This window comes from Meles meles, chromosome 3 (genome assembly GCF_922984935.1).
Source record: "Meles meles chromosome 3, mMelMel3.1 paternal haplotype, whole genome shotgun sequence".
Lineage (NCBI taxonomy): Eukaryota > Metazoa > Chordata > Mammalia > Carnivora > Mustelidae > Meles > Meles meles.
The window spans coordinates 91,815,636-91,831,989 of record NC_060068.1 but is presented as its reverse complement, the minus strand read 5'-3'; the positions used below and the strand labels follow the sequence as shown (position 1 = coordinate 91,831,989).

The following is a 16,354-nucleotide window of genomic DNA, read 5'->3' as shown; positions in this document are numbered from 1 at the left end:
CGGTCCCTATATTCAAGTCGTTCAACCCCATATTCCACTCGGAAAGCCCACAACCGATAGGACCCTTAATCCATTCGGGCCACAGGGACAAATCATGGAAGCCACAGAGACAGGAAGGCACCAGCGCGCGGGTTCCCGCCTCTTCTAGGCCGCGCGCCGAAATCAAACGCGACCCTGGGTCTTTCGGGGCGGTGCCACGCGCGTTCCGCTCCCTCCGCCGATGAAGCCGCAGCCAACGCCCGCCCGCCCCGCCGCAAAGCTGCGCGGGGGGCGCCTCAAGGCAGCGGGGAAAGGCTGGCCGACGAGGAAGAGACGCGGGAGGCGCGCTCTGCGCAGGCGCGCGGCGCCCCGCCTCCTCAGCGTCGGCTCCCCGGCGGGCGGCGCGGGCCCTCCCACTCTCCCCCGCGCCGCCTGACGGCCCCGGCCCTCGCTTCACCCCGACGCGCCCCGGCGTGCGCGTCCTCCCGCCGGCCTGCAGGCCCGGGGCCTCCGCCTGCTTCCCCGCCGCTGCTCCTCGCGGCCCCGGCTCGCGTTCACGCTGTCGCCCGGGCCGGCGCGGCCGCGGGCAACCGCTCCCCCTCCCACACCTACCCCGCCCCCTCCCCGCCTTTTCCGCCTTTCCGTCCCCCTCCCTCGGCCCGCCGCTGCTGCTCCAGATGAGGTGATGGCAACGGCCAACTTCGGCAAGATCCAGATCGGGATTTACGTGGAGATCAAGCGGAGCGATGGTGAGCCGCGCCGCCGCCCCTACCGGCCGGGCCCTGCATTCGGGTGTTCATGGAGGGGACGCGGGGCCGGCCACCTCATTGATTGCTTCGCCGGGCTGTGGGGGCGGGAAGGCGGCGGCCGCGGCGCTTTTGTGTGTGGCGTGTGTGCGAGTGAGGCCGGCGTGGGGTCCGCCCCGGGTGCAGCTGCAGTGCGGGGGGCGGGGAGGGGCCGCTGGCGATGGCCTGGGTGTCGCGGCAGCATCTTTGGGGGTTCGGGTGGGTGAGGCGGTCGGTCCCGGGACGGGGGTCCCCGCTCTTCCCACGATCTCCATCCTCCCTGGGGACAGCGGGCTTCTCTAGGGAGGACCCAGCCTCGCGTTTCACCCCGGCCTTTTCATTTTCCGGCAGTGTCTACCAGGGGGTGGGGGTGGGGTGGGGAGAGCGTGGAGACCAGTGGTTTCAGTATTTAGAGAATCAACTGCCGGCCGGAGGCGAGGGGAAAAAGGCCAGCCCTGAAGCTGGTCAGGCTTCTTCCCCAGTCGGTTCTCGAGCATGCCTTTCTTTTTTTTTTTTTTTGCTAGTCCCTTCCTTGGAAGAAGGATGCGGCTCGGCCATGAATATGTGGGGGTGGGGGGAGCGGGAAGAAGTGTTCGATAAGCTTCCCAGAGGTGATGAGACTGAAAGGGAAGGAGAGGGATGAGCCTAGTCAATGCGATGCTTACCGAGAGGGTGGGGGTGGGCGACCGGATGTTGATATATTCACACCCTCGAGAGAGAAGTTAAAGTGAGGTGAACATACCTGCTTAATAGAAAAGAAAAAACCTTAGGCTTATGTATCTTTCTATCCTCTTGGGGAAAATGTTTTATGTCACTAGCTTGGGATGTGGAGTGAGATGCCAGTCAGGCACGGAAATAATTTATATTGTGAAAGAGAAAATGCACGGAGAGAAATAAGTACAATTTTTCTCAATTCGAGTATTGGAAGAACTAGAGATATGTAATAGGTGTGTGCGGTGTTCATGACTCCCTCTCCCTGACACTCACCTTTATTTATGGCTTATTATCCTCTTGCATGGTCTGTAGTAACGTTGCTATCACATCCACACCCTCCTGGTTTCTAAGCAAGTTTGACCAAGTTCTGTGAAGCTAGATTGACGTACCTGTTATCTGTGTGATATATTGTTAGACCTCGTATAGCTAATGATTTTTTTCCCTTATATTTGAGATAATAATAACCGGAAGCATCATTGCCCTGAATGTGCAGAGATCACTTAGACCGCTTAGAGCTTTAGTAGTTACCAGTAACACCACCGGGAAAGCGATGTCTCCTTTTCTTGGGTTGGGGTTTCTTTTTATTTTCTCTTCGAATTACTGTCCTTAAACAGTTCTGTTACTGTTATTTCTCTTTTAGGTGAACAAGGGTTCACTGCATTCTAATGAAAGTAGGATTTGCATATTATTTGAAATTTGGGGGTGCAATAAATGTGTTAGGTTCTTTATATTCTAAACCATTATGATTGTAGGTGTTATTACAAAATATATTTAAAAAACGGTATCATAGGGCATGTGTAATCTTCGAGTTTTTAAATTTTTTCTAAACATCTTTTTGTTATGACTTGAAATAATTTTGGTTCATTTTTGGGTTCTAGGACAGAGACTTAAAATAGTCTTCAAGCCTTTGCCTTTACCAGAAATCCAAACATATATGTAGGAGCTTTGTGTTCTTCTATACGTGCTAATAACCTAAAGTCACATTTCAAAAACAGTTTGCCCATGGGGTCATAATGGAAATTGTTACAGAGTGTATTATCCCAGCCTTTAGTCATGTACATATTTATGCTCCTCAGATGCATAATCGAATTGGTGGAAGGTAAAAGTAGACAACTTAAAGGGAAGGGTCATTTGCATTGGATAGTGGTGTGTCACAGCAGAAAAAGATGTGTAGGAAACTCCCCACAAGCTTTCTTTTTTCACATTAAAGAAGTTGTTTTGTTTCCTCCCACTTCTATAGCAGGTCTGTATTGGATAAAACACTAGTGGTTATTGTAACAAAAATAAACTTTGTAGTTGGATGAGCACTAATGTCATGCCTGAGACAGTGGGAAATCACATGAGTGAAGAAGGGTTGCTGTTAATTGGTCACTTGATGTTCTGCATGCTTCCTAATGGTGATACTTGTTTAAAAGCATGCTTCTCCAATCAGTGATGCTCATATATAAATAAAACATATTCTGAGGGCCAAGAGATAAACTAAAATCAATTTATTCTTATCTTTAAGGGCTCTTCTCAAAACTAATCCCAGTAAGTCTTCACTAATTACTAAAACCAGATGGATAGTCAGCCTCTGAAATCCTAAGTCATTCTGTATCACTCATGAGGCAGCATATTTCCTGAAGTATTAATATTTGCATATATTTCTTTTAATATTGTATTTTCAAACTGCACTGGAGAAGAGCTGGTGTAGAGAATCCAATTGAGGGATGGCAGGCTACCCAGATCCACATCAACCACAGTCAGGGTGTTGCGGGAGTAAGATGCTAATAGCCTCTTCAGTTTCCTAAATTCATCTTTGAATCTCCTCAATGTCCCTAGCAGAGGTTCTTGCATATAGTTTTTGAGTGAATCATTTATTATTGGATCTTTGGTTTTCAAACATTTAAGCTAACCATTCTGATGAAATCTTACCTGGAAGTGAAACCTTTCTGTGTAGGCTACCACCTCCTTACTCTGCTCTGCCCCCTCTACCCCACTCAATTCAGGCCTCTTAGTACAACATCCCCAGAGTTGACTGGAATTGAGTGATCTGCTGAAGCTAATGTGACATTTCTGGTATTCTGACATTAAAAATGACAGGGGTCAGATATACTGAAATTGTTCACCAGCAGGCGATAACCTGGTATGAAATTAGACTAGTTTCTGGAAATGGATAGTCATGTATAATTTATTTTTTTGCATGTGGCTCCCTATTACTCTTTTGAGTCACCTCATTTTTGGAATCCAATGACTCTAAAACCTGCAATCTTACTGTTACGTAGCTAGGTAGTCTTTTCTTTCTTTCTTTTTTTTTTTTTTAAGATTTAATGTATTTATTTGACAGAGAGCGTGTGCAAGCAGGGAAAGCAGCAGGCAGAGGGAGAGGAAGAAGCAGGCTCCCCACTGAACAGGGTGGCTGACGTAGGGCTCCATCCCAGGACCCTGGGATCATGACCTGAGCTGATGGCAGAGGCTTAACCAACTGAGCCACCCAGTGGCCCCATAGCTAGGTATTCTTTATTGGGAAATCTGAAAAGTATTGTAAAACATCTCTTACCTGCTGCTTGACAGTATCTGTAATTATCATTTAGAGACTAGGGGAGGGATGAGAAATGTTTTGAATATTTGGAAGCTGCAACTCTGATGGGATTGTTCTCTGGGGTCTCTTAGTCACAGCACTGATTTATGTGATCTGAAGAGAAGGATCAACCAGAAGGATCCTTGAAGTTAGTCTAGTTCTCATTTTTATAAATATGGAAACAGAGCCCTAAATCACTTTAAGGGACTTGTGTAGATTCATACAGCTTGTTATGGCAGCCGGGAACCTGTCTTGCATAATATAGGAACCAGAGTATCAAGAACTGTGGTAATAAAGTGAGAATTCTGTTATTTAGGAACCATACACAGCTTTCTACAACCCAATGAGGATGTGTAGCAAATGTTTCTCAGTCTTAGAAGGGCACTAAGGAGCAGTGTTATAGAGCCCACTTGGAATGATCTGGTAAAAAGTGATAACGGGGGCGCCTGGGTGGCTCAGTGGGTTAAAGCCTCTGCCTTTGGCTCAGGTCATGATCCCAGGGGCCTGGGATCGAGCCCCACATGGGGCTTTCTGCTCTGCAGGGAGCCTGCTTCCTCCTCTCTCTCTGCCTGCCTCTCTGCCTAGTTGTGATTTCTCTCTGTCAAATAAATAAAATATTTTTTTAAAAAAAGTGATAATGGTATAGTAACTAGAAGGTCACAAGGACAAAAATAATACTGTTTCTTAATAAAGTATTGGTGAAAAGAATGCTTTAATTAGGCATCTGAAGTCATGAACTTAAAGATTTCAAAGGATTTATCAGGAATCTTGGAGTTTAGAGCAGTCAGTCTTTAGGAAAGATTTTAAATGGCCTAATTCTCCTTCCTATTTTGCCATATTCATTCTTCTGACAGTTCATCTTTCCGTGTCGTTAGGTAAACTTTGGAGAATGGACTGTGAATGTAGGTAATAAAAATGAACAATGTAACAATATAGTTGTTCTTTAGGTACAATTATTGTGGCTCTGTGGAGTGGCTGGAATAGGGAAATTTGTGGATTAATAATTTCCTTTTACATGGTAACTAGTATGATAATGGTTCCATATATGTATAGTTAGGCCTTCATAGTTTTCTTTAAAATCAATTAATTAACATAGTGTATTATTAGTTTCAGAGCTAGAGTTTAGTGGTTCATCAGTTGCTTATAGCACCCAGTGCTCGTTATATGACATACTCTCCTTAATGTCCATCACCCTGTTACCTCATCCCCCTACCTCCCTCCGCCCAGCAAACGTCAGTTTGTTTCCTGTGATCAAGAGTTTCTTATGGTTTGCCTCCCTCTGATTTCATCTTATTTTTCCCTCCCTTCTCCTATATTCACCTGTTCTCTTTCTTGACTTCCACATATGAATGACATCATATGATAATTATCTTACTCTGATTGACTTATTTCGATTAGCATAATACCCTCTAGTTCTGTCCACATAGTTGCAGATGGCAAGATTTCATTTTTTTTTTAAAGATTTATTTATTTATTTGGCAGACAGAGATCACAAGTAGGCAGAGAGTCAGGCAGAGAGAGAGGAGGAAGCAGGCTCCCTGCTGAGTGGAGAGCCCGATGCGATGCGGGGCATGATCCCAGGACCCTGGGACCATGACCCGAGCCGAAGGCAGAGGCTTTAACCCACTGAGCCCCCCAGGTGCCCCAAGATTTCAGTTTTTTAATGACTGCATAGTATTTCATTGTGTATATATACCACATCTTCTTTATCCATTCACCTGTGGATGGATATTTGTGCCCTTTCCCTAGTTTGGCTATTGTGGACATTGCTGTTATAAACATTGGGGTGCATGTGCTCCTTCGAATCACCGTGTTTGTATCCTTTGGATAAATATTTAGTAGTGCAGTTGCTGGGTCATTAGGTATTTCATTTTTAACTTTTTGAGGAAGTTCCATACTGTTTTCCAGAGTGGCTGCCCCAGTTTGCATTCCCACCAACAGTGTAAGAGGGTTCCTCTTTCTCTGCATCCTTGCCAACATCTTTTGTTTCCTGACTTGTTAATTTTAGCCATTCTGACTGATACGAGGTGGTATATCTCACTGTGGTTTTGATTTGTATTTCCCTGATGCCAGATGATGTTGACTATTTTTTCATGTAGGCCTTCATGGTTTTCAAACAGGCTATTTAATTGGATCCTCACAAGAAACCTGTGAGGTAATAGTGTAGGAAGTGATAGATTTATCATTTTATAGGCAAAGAAACTAAGATTGGATTATTTGTCAGGATCACGTGTTAATTAAATAAAATTACATAATCTCAACCAAACCCTAGATTCTTTCACTCCGAGTTTTCTTAAGTGCTGACACATGCTTGTGGATGATGGTATGAAGTTATATACCTTTTGTACTTTAGTGTTTGGTTTTTTTCCTAGATGTAAAAGCCCCTGTAGTAAAATTTTTTTCTACTGCTACCAGAGAGGCTCAGAAAACCTACAATTGGTAACATTGAATTAAATTTTCCAAATTGGTGAGATCAGATTGAATTCTGACATTTTATTAACTATAAGGATGAAGATTCAACAGTTTAAGGCTTTAAAGCCCTTTTCACTAGTCACTTGTTGCTTCTAGAATTATCACAGAAACCCAGGAATCTATGTTCATTGCCTAGTCACTTGATTCTTAGGCAAAAATTTTGGATTTCTGGGGAAAACTTATGTGTCAATTTGTTCTGTATGTCATAATTTTTTAAAATCTGGAAAGTAACAAAGTGCTAGTTGAGCCTGTGTCTTGTTTAAATAGGGAAGGAGGCTTGAGTGTGGAATGTCTAGAACAGGGTTCCTTTAGGGATCATCTAGACCCATTCTCACTAGTCACAAGTATACTTGTCATTAATATTACATTAATCTTTTGCAAAGCTTAATTCTTGGATTCAGCCATCTACTTTGCTTTTAACACCTCTGTCCTGTAACATAAAATAATCTTTTTTTTTTAAGATTTTATTTACTTATTTGAGAGAGAGAGAGAGCATGAACAGGGGGTAAGGGGGGAAAGACAGAGACAGAAGGAGAAGCAGGCTCCTTGCTGAGCAGGCAGCCTGACATGGGGCTCGATCCCAGGACCCTGAAACCTTGGAATCATGACCTGAAAACCTTCCTCATGAGCCAAAGGCAGACGCTTCACTGACTGACCAACCAGGCGCCCTAAAATAATCTTTTAAGGTGTTTGTTTTGAGATCATACTTAGGATAGAACAGATAAAATTTTTAAGCCTTAGGAACAACTCATTTTCACTCTTCTGGTCCAGTTGTGGAGTAAATATAGGTTACATTGCCCTCCCATCACATACTATCTCCTTCAATTAAAGTAATAAAAATTGTATTACAGTGCCTAAGTGAAAATAGGCATTAGAACCTAACTATCTTAAACATTTAAGGGCTTGATTACATGTAGTGGATACTGTACCATGTATTTTACATAGAGAGCTAAATCAGGTTCATGGTTATTGGGATTTGTCTTGTGAAAACTTGCTCAAATGAAATGAAATATCATTTCATTGTTGGTTAACCTTAAGTTAACTTTTTGTTGCTGTCTCCTGGGAGTAAAATGACTAGGGAGGTGTCCCTTTTTAAAATTGTGCTTGTAAATCTAGTCTTTGCCTAGGGCTCTCTCATTTTGGTACCACTTGTTTTTGTCATTCTCTGCTACAACTAGCCTTGAGAGAGTGAGGATGTTTTGGTATATAGACCATAAGTAATTATGCTGTATCACAAAGTAGTGTGATCTCATAGTTTTTTCTTATTGAAGATTTAATTAAGTACATTTTTTAATTAGTTAATAGCTTATTATCTGTCAGGCGTTCTGATAGGTGGTGGAGATACAAAAAAGAATAAGGCACACACAGTTCCTGCCTTCAAAAACAGTAAATAAATGATTGAGGTATAGTGTGATATGTACCAATAGAAGTATGCTGTTCTGTGTGTACATGATTACCACTTCTCTTTTTAGGTTTAGGCTCTTTATTTAGACTCTTGGGAGTTAGGAGTCTTCCAGAAATGCTCTCCTTTTCACCTGATATCCATTATCCCTTATGGTGTACTTTCCTGATAAGCCCATATTCATCCTCAGAATTCTTAATACAGTGCCATCAATCCTTGTAGCCCTGTCACTTTTTTGAAATTGTCATTATTTGTTATTACTGGCCTATTTTCTCTAATGGCCATCTGAGTTTTAACTTTATGGCTTTTTACCTTTGTTTTGATAGCTAAAGGAATCAGATTTTCTCACTTTTGCATTTCTGGTATAGGAGCCAGTGGCATCAGGTTTCTCTCTAATATTGGGGTGCTTGTAGACACAGGGACCAAAGAAGGAGAGCATGAAAAATTGATCAATCACCTGCTGGTGTTTGTATGTAATTTGGAAAACCCTCCCCACAGTATGGCCAGGGGACTATAAGAATCAGACACCTGCCTGGGATATATGTTTTACTTACTTTCAAAGACTTATTTCGTACATAAAACATTTTTAAAGGAAAGATGGGATTAGGATGGGACATAGAGTAAAATTTGCATGGTGTTTACACTATACAAAGAGTGACTTTTTGATTTTAACTCTTGGTCAGCATTTATCTACTCAGCTCCATCCAGATAGCTTGTATCTTTCATACTGCCACATGAATTGTGTTTGTTTCTTAAAAATTGAATCCTGGTGTTATTCTTGATATGTGGAGGAATTTAACATTTGCACCCTTTATAAGGTCAGTTGCTTCCCTAAATGTGTTAATATCCAGTATCTTGCTTGATTTTCATGACAACCCTGCAAGGTAGACAGTATGTTATCCATTTCGTGGAAGCGAAACCCTGTGCTCAGAGTATATAAATCACTATGAAGTGTTTAAGCCTTATGAAGCTCAATTTCACATATTTACATTATATGCATTGGTCAGGACAATGTGGTAAGTGTATTTTAGTGGTGTGAGATATAGATATATTTAGGGAACATTGGATAAATGTAGTTGTGGGAGTTCTCTTTCTAAATTGGGTAGAGTCTGTGTAGTGGTTTCACAACCCTGGCTACTCATTGGAATCACCTGTGAGACTTTGAAATTAAAAACATCCAAACATAAAAAACAGCCTCCTCTCCATCACTACTAATATCTGGGTCCTTTGCATAGGGAGTCTGTTTAATTGGCCTGATACGGAGCCTGAGCATTGGTATTTTATTTAAAAATTTTAAAATAACACCTGCATTGATGAAACTTAACTTCCCACATAGAGGTGATTTCATTGTGCACACAGGTTGTGATCTGTTATTTTAGAGAAATAAAATAACATTTTATTTCTCTAAAATAAATGTTATTTTATTTCTCTAAAATAAAGCATTTCTGAATAGTGATCAGACAACATTTCACGGAGAGTGAAGTTTTAATGGTGGAAAGAAGTTGACCAGTAGAGTGCCGTGGGGGGATGGGGAGGAGACACTGCAGGCATGTAGTACAATATGTGAGAAGTCCCTGAGCTGAAAATGGAGGGCTGTCAAATAAAAAAGCATTACAAACAGATAGAAGAGAGTGTGATAGAAGAGAAAAATAAGGAAGAAGTAGTAATCTGGGACACGTTATTGAAGACTTGGAAACAAAGGTAAGGTAAGGCTTCTTGGAATTAATTTCTAGGACACTTGGAAACTACAGTAGGACTTAATCTCCTAAAAGCAGTAATAGGAGTTAGCTAGTGATTAGTGATAGATTAAGAGAGAGAATAATTCTGAAAATGAGAGCTAGCAAGGATAAGATTGCATCAGTCCAGGAGAGTGAGCAATGATTAAGGAAGAGATAAGATCCAGCAATCTGCAAAAAGAATGGACGTTATATGGTGGTATATCACTTGTGCTGAATAAAGAACAGATGTGGTGAAAGGAATGGACTTAACATTTGGAAAGTCTGAGTGTAGGTTACAAGATCTCTTCTGTTTAATCAAGCTAATCCTATTCATGAATATTTTGTAGAGGACTGTAGAGCCTGTGTACAATATGATACCAAAGAGAACATACAACTCGGGCTATTTACAGTTTTTTCGCCACTAGTATCTTTAAAGTAAGTGAGTCTAAGGTATGAGTCACTTCCAGTAAATGTTTATATGTAGAACAGGAATTTACTTAAGCTGTAACTAACTGCTTTGCCTACTTAAGACTCAGTTATATAGTGTATTAGCCATAACCCTCAGAATTAGTGGAAGGGAATTGAAGGAAAAACAACACTTAAAGGATATAGCTTCAGCTTTTTAAGGGATGAAGCGTTTTGAATCTTAAAATACAGCTACTCTTTTTTACTTTTCCTTTGCTCTTATTATTGTCCTATTTTTTTTGCCTTGGCTTTCACCTTACCTTTTCATCCCTAAAATTCTGAATGTCATTTCAGCATTTAAAATGTCTTAATTGCTTTTGCAATTTAGGACTTTAAAGAGGTAAGTGAGGGATGAATAGAGCACATTGGGTTTTTAGGGCAGTGGAATTATTCTCTATGATACTATAATGGTAGATACATGTTATACATGAGTTAAAACCCATAGAAGATACCACACCAAGAATGAACCCTAATATAAACTATGAGCTTTGACTATTAGTACTGTGTCATTGTTGGTTCATTGATTGTGCAAGCGTGCGGGTTGTGGGCTATTGATGATAAGGGAGGCTCTGGGTATCTGGGGCCAGGGGATTTGCTCAATTTTTGCTATCAACCTAAAACTGCTGTAAAAAATAAATTTATTTTAAAAGGTGGGTATGTACACGTTAGGTGTTAAAAGTTAAAGGTGCTTTTGGAATAATGGACCAATTAATGGCAAGAATTTATAGTATTTTTAATAATGAGGTTCTTATTCCATATCAGGTTGCAGTTAAGGTTAACTTTTGCTCTTCATTTTTGTTATGCTTTGTCTTTTGGCCAATATGAGAGATTTAGGGTTTGCGGACACAGTTTTTAAAATGAGCTGTAGTGCAGTGAGAGGATTGAAATAGGCCTGGCCCATGGACATTTTGAGTTTATAGTTCAAATGGTGTGATAGATATCCAAGCAGTGTGTCTAGAAACTTTATTCTTGAGGGGAGCCAGGGTTGAATTTAAACAGGTGTTTACCTGTTCTAGTTATAAAATAGGGAATTCCTCTTGTACGGTAAATACATGAAATCCACTGATGTTTCATCATATGGAAAGTGAGTTGGGAGTGCAAACAACATTAAACTTTTTTGGGGAGGAGGTAGTATTTTTAAGCCTTTAGTTTACTGTGGACTAAAAAGAAATGGACATTAGTGATTTACCAGTATATGATTTTTAGGAATGGAGAACAATTAGATACCCTAATTAATGAGGTACGTCTTAACAATTTAATCACAAACAACTCTGATGAAATACTGCTATAGGTCAGACTTACGTTTTTATAGTGAAGATGTTGACTTGTCTAAAGCTATACGTGAAGTCAGTAGCAAATAGATTAGAGCATAGATTATCTTCCTCTAAATTCCTCTACACTAATTCCTTAAGAGTTCTTTGTGTACTGGATGTTCCAGGCATTGGAAGTCAGATCATTAAATAGTGCTTTCATTTTTCTTTCTATGGTGTAGATTGCCTTTAGTTGTTTTTTTATTAATTCAGCTGGCATATGCTGCCTGACCATTCTATGTCCCTTAATCTGATGCCTTTGAAGGCAAAGAAACAGGATTTCTTCCTAGTAAAGACTACTTTGTCAGTTGTAGCAGACTAGTAAATAACTGTGGCACTCAGTGCGAGTGCCCTGGGGCTTTATGATTTCTTTAGAAAAAGAAATGTTGGTCTTTGCCAGTCTCTTTGCCATTGCGTGAGTTTAGGCCATCCTTGCTCCCATGACCCTCAAAATTTTAGACAAGGGCATATGTTTTATTTGAAAGAATTTCTTGTTAGATGAGCAGCAGTATTGTCAGGAGTATACAAGAGATTATAGAAACTTGCTAGGAGTCCATTGGCATAATTGATGAATTTGGGGGCCTCTCTAGATTCAGTCATCTTTATTTTTATAAAATTGTTGCTTGAAATTGTTTTGGGGGTAATGTATGAGTTGCATTTTTACCATCCACTTCCCCCCACAGCCGTTAATTGAGAATTGGCTACAGGATGACCCTAAATATCTCTGTATTTTTTTTATATGGTTTTTAGGGTACCTTTTTTGGGAGGGGTTCACTTTTATTAAGAAAAATACATTGCTTTTAACTTTACATGTCCTTTGGGTTTCATTAAGAGCCATTCCTTAACTAAACTAGAAGTAAATAAAATATTTTGTGTTCTTCCAGCCCTCATGTTTTTCCTTCTTAAACTTTGCAGGTGTTCTTTCTCTCTTTATTTTGTTAAAGTCGGTGTTCCTCGGGGCTTGGTCCTAACTTTGTGGTACTTCTCACATAGTAATCTCTCTCTGAGTGAACTAAATGCTTCACCTCAGCCTTGGTTGGCTGCGGATAGTACTCTTTGTATCTGATGGATGGATTACTGAGTATCTCCATATGGCTGTCTCATACATAGGTCAAATTCAGCATGTCCAAAATTGGACGCATCACCCACTGCCCAACGCAGAAACCTAGATGTCTTCCTTGGTGTCTCCTAACATCATATCCTATCCTCAGGTTCTCTTAATATAACTGCTAAAGCATCTCTTCAGTCCGTATGCTTTTTCTATCCCTCTGCTGTAATCTTGGTGAGGCTAGGATTATGTCTTTCCTGAATTGTTGCAACAAATTCTTAATAGGTCTCTCCAGCTTTGGTTGATTTTTCTTTAAGAGTAACATTTCAGACATACAAATGTGACCCCTTAGTCATCTGCTTAAAACTTTTTGTCACATGCTCTCTCTCTTGCCCTTTGGTTAAAGCCTCACTCTAACATAGCTTACTCTAGACCCTGAACAAAGTGACTTCCCTCTCCAGTCTGATTTTTTGCAGCTTATTTGAGGCCCTCCAGACATATTGAACTCTTTTTAGAACACTCCACTTCTACCTACCTAATTGGTGTATTGCTGTTCCTTTTTGTCTCTGTTAAACATTCTATTCTTCCTTGATTTCAAGAGTAGAATAGGTCCCCTGCTTTGTGGTCTCTGAGTCCCCTCTGTTTATTCATCAGAACTCTCATGGTATTGTATCTGTTTAATTTGTCTTTGGTCAGACTCCAGTTCTATCGTATCCTTGGTGCCTAGTGCAGGTCTTGTTCATGCTTAGTAAATTATTTATTTTTGAACCAGTGATTAAATGAAGTTCTAGCTGTGCTCTTCTTTCACTGCTCTATTCAGTTTCTCACGTTCTGAAAAAAATTGATTTGTGTTCATCTTCAGAGCATTGAGAGGTATGTGTCTTTGTTGTTGTTATTGTTTTTTTTTTTTAAAGATTTTATTTATTTATTTGACAGAGATCACAAGTAGGCAGAGAGGGGGAAGCAGGCTCCTCACCGAGCAGAGAGCCCCATGTAGGGCTTGATCCCAGGATCTCGGGATCATGACTCTAGCTGAAGGCAGAGGCCTTAACCCACTGAGCCACCCAAGCGCCTCTGTGTCTTTGCTTTTAATGTACACTTTTAACTTGCTTTTTAAATTTAAGTACCTGTTTTGAATATTAATATAGTACCATGGTTAATAATTAAGTTCCAAAGGATATATATTAGAAAGTTGGTATCATACCCTTGCCCCCTAGCCACCTGAGTCTTCTCCCAAGAGATAACCAGTATTTCCAGGTTCTTGTATATGTGTACAGGGGTTTGTTTTGCATTTCCAAGGAAATGTTTTTATATTTCTACTTACATATAATATAGATATTTGTAATTACATATTTTTGTGTATGTATATTTGTATTTGTAAATATATTTTCTCTACAGATGGTATATTGTACACACTGGTGCTTCTTAATATTATTTTCATTTAATAATAATGATATCTTGGAAGAACCTTGGAATACATAAATAATAGTCTATATGGCTGCCTTTTATTATTGGTTAAATATACCACTATTTAGATTGTTCCCAATCTGTAGCTTTTTTTTTTTTTTAATTTATTTATTTGACAGAGATCACAAGTAGACAGAGAGGCAGGCAGAGAAAGAAGGAGAAGCAGGCTCCTTGCTGAACAGAGAGCCCGATGGGGGCTCGATCCCAGGACCCACAGATCGTGATCTGAGCTGATGGCAGAGGCTTAATCCACTGAGCCACCCAGGTGCCCCCCAATCTGTAGCTCTTATACAGCCAATACTGTATTGAAAAATCTTGAACTTTTGTCGTTTTTTGCATACTGATGACTGTATCTGTAGTATAGGGTCCTAGAAGTAGAATTTCTGGGTCACAGAATTGTAGTTTTTAAATTTCAGTAGATCTTTTTTTTTTTTTTTAAAGATTTTATTTATTTATTTGACAGAGAGAGATCACAAGTAGATAGGCAGGCAGAGAGAGAGAGAGAGAGAGAGGGAAGCAGGCTCCCTGCTGAGCAGAGAGCCCGATGCGGGACTCAATCCCAGGACCCTGAGATCATGACCTGAGCCGAAGGCAGCGGCTTAACCCACTGAGCCACCCAGGCGCCCTAAATTTCAGTAGATCTTGACAATTTGCTTCTAAGAGAATATGTGAATTTACCTTCTTATCTGCATAAGTGCTCTCTGTCCACAGCAATGTACAACATACGTTTTTGAGATTTGCTAGCTTGGATTATAGAGATTAGGGTTTATAGAATCTAGTAGAATGTTTTCTTGTGAAGTTAAGTGGCCCAGAAAAGATAGCATACTTAATCTATAAAGTGTTTATGAGGTCTAGACATAAAATAAAAAGCATTTAAGTTCTAGTGTTATGATAGCTAGTATAGAAAAACAAGATGCCATGTGTTATTAAAAGTTTTTGAAAGATAAACATTACTGTTTTTAACCTAATAAACTTGATTAGCCTTAATAATAGAGTGGGATTTTTTCATACTCAAGCACAGTTAAATAAATTCGTGCTGATGAAATTATTTCCCTGTATTTCTGTCAGTTTGTAGTTGGCTAACTCACTTAAGTAGATTGCCTTGTTATTCAAGGCCAGATCAAGGAACTAAATCTCTTAAAGCCAGTTATGTCTCTGTTCTTTTACTGTTCACAATGCCAGCTTTTGACTGGAAGTGTAGTTGGGTGAAAGTGTGTCTGTTGTTTATTTGTTCATCAACCAATATGTATTGAGCATTTTAGGCAGTGTACTAGTTATTGAGTAAAAGCAATGGGAAAATCCACAAAAATATGTCTCCACACATAATACATTATATGGTAATTAAAAAAAAAAAGTCTCCACATGGAGCTTTCATCCATACTGAGGAAGTGGAAGATGCACAGCTATGCCACTTACTCACTTGTTTTTTTATTAATAGAGAGAAATCACATCATCATGTTTGTTGAAAGGAAGAAGCCAGAGGGATGAGAAGAGATTAAAAAGAAAGAGCAAGGAAAGATTATCAGTATATTAAGATTTTGGAGAGCATGCATCAGTTGATCCTTAACATGACATTTGAAGGCTTTGTGTGATCAGGCTCTTAGCTTTCTCCTGAGTTACCTTACATACTTACCTCCTTGTTCCCAATGTTGAGACTCACTGGCTTTCTTTTAGTGATTTTTTACTACCTCAGAGCCTTTGTACAAAATCTTCCCTTCACCTCAGATTTTCTTACTGCCCACTCTGCCTAACTCAATTGTTGCTTTTCGTTCTCAGCTTCAATATTATTTCTGTACTTGTCAAAGGGGTCTTTTTGGAGTCTCGAATCAAAATTTGATCTCTTATTCTTTCTCAGTACACTTTACAGTCTTAAACTCTGTCCTACTTTGTAAGTATACGTTTATTTTCGTGCCTTTTTTTTTTTTTTTTTTTTTAAGCCATATACCAGGTCTTTGTGGTTCTCTACTATAAACTTAGCATCCTAGAGCACCCCGGGGTGGCTCAGTAGATTATGTGGCCGGCTCTTGATTTCGGCTCAAGTCATGATCTCATGGTCCCAGGATCGAGCCCAGCATCAGGCTGTGTGCTCAGAGGGGAGTCTGTTTCAGTATTCTGTCTCCCTCATCCCCTTTCCCTCCCTTAAAATAAATAAATAAATCTTAAAAAAAAAAAACCACAACAAAAACAACAACTTAGCATCTAGTATGGTACCGTATGTCACATAGCAGGGATTTATTTTATTGACTGAACATGTTATGAACTTAACACCAGCAATGAATAGATTAACCATGTCTTCATATCCTCAATAATTTAGTTTAGTTTTTTTTTTTTTTTTAATAATTCAGGTTTTAAAAAAACTTTTCCAAGATTTTAAGAGTTAGGAATTGGGGGAGGGCTGACTAGGCAGAATTGAGGAATTTTAGGGCAATGAAAA

General features: G+C 40.1%; 1 protein-coding gene across 4 annotated transcripts in view; it reads left to right on the top strand.

Annotated features, from left to right (window-relative positions):
* The first annotated feature begins 444 nt into the window (after nucleotides 1-444).
* Nucleotides 445-16,354, top strand: part of KIF2A (kinesin family member 2A) — a 77,272-nt gene continuing 61,362 nt past the window's right edge. For 2 of the 4 annotated variants that reach the window (XM_045999155.1, XM_045999154.1), the window contains exon 1: nucleotides 445-728. In XM_045999155.1, coding sequence (XP_045855111.1) covers nucleotides 665-728 — 64 coding nt within the window. In that variant the 5' untranslated portion in view covers nucleotides 445-664. The remainder of the gene's footprint in view (nucleotides 729-16,354) is intronic. The other 2 variants (XM_045999157.1, XM_045999156.1) reach the window with 1 other exon arrangement.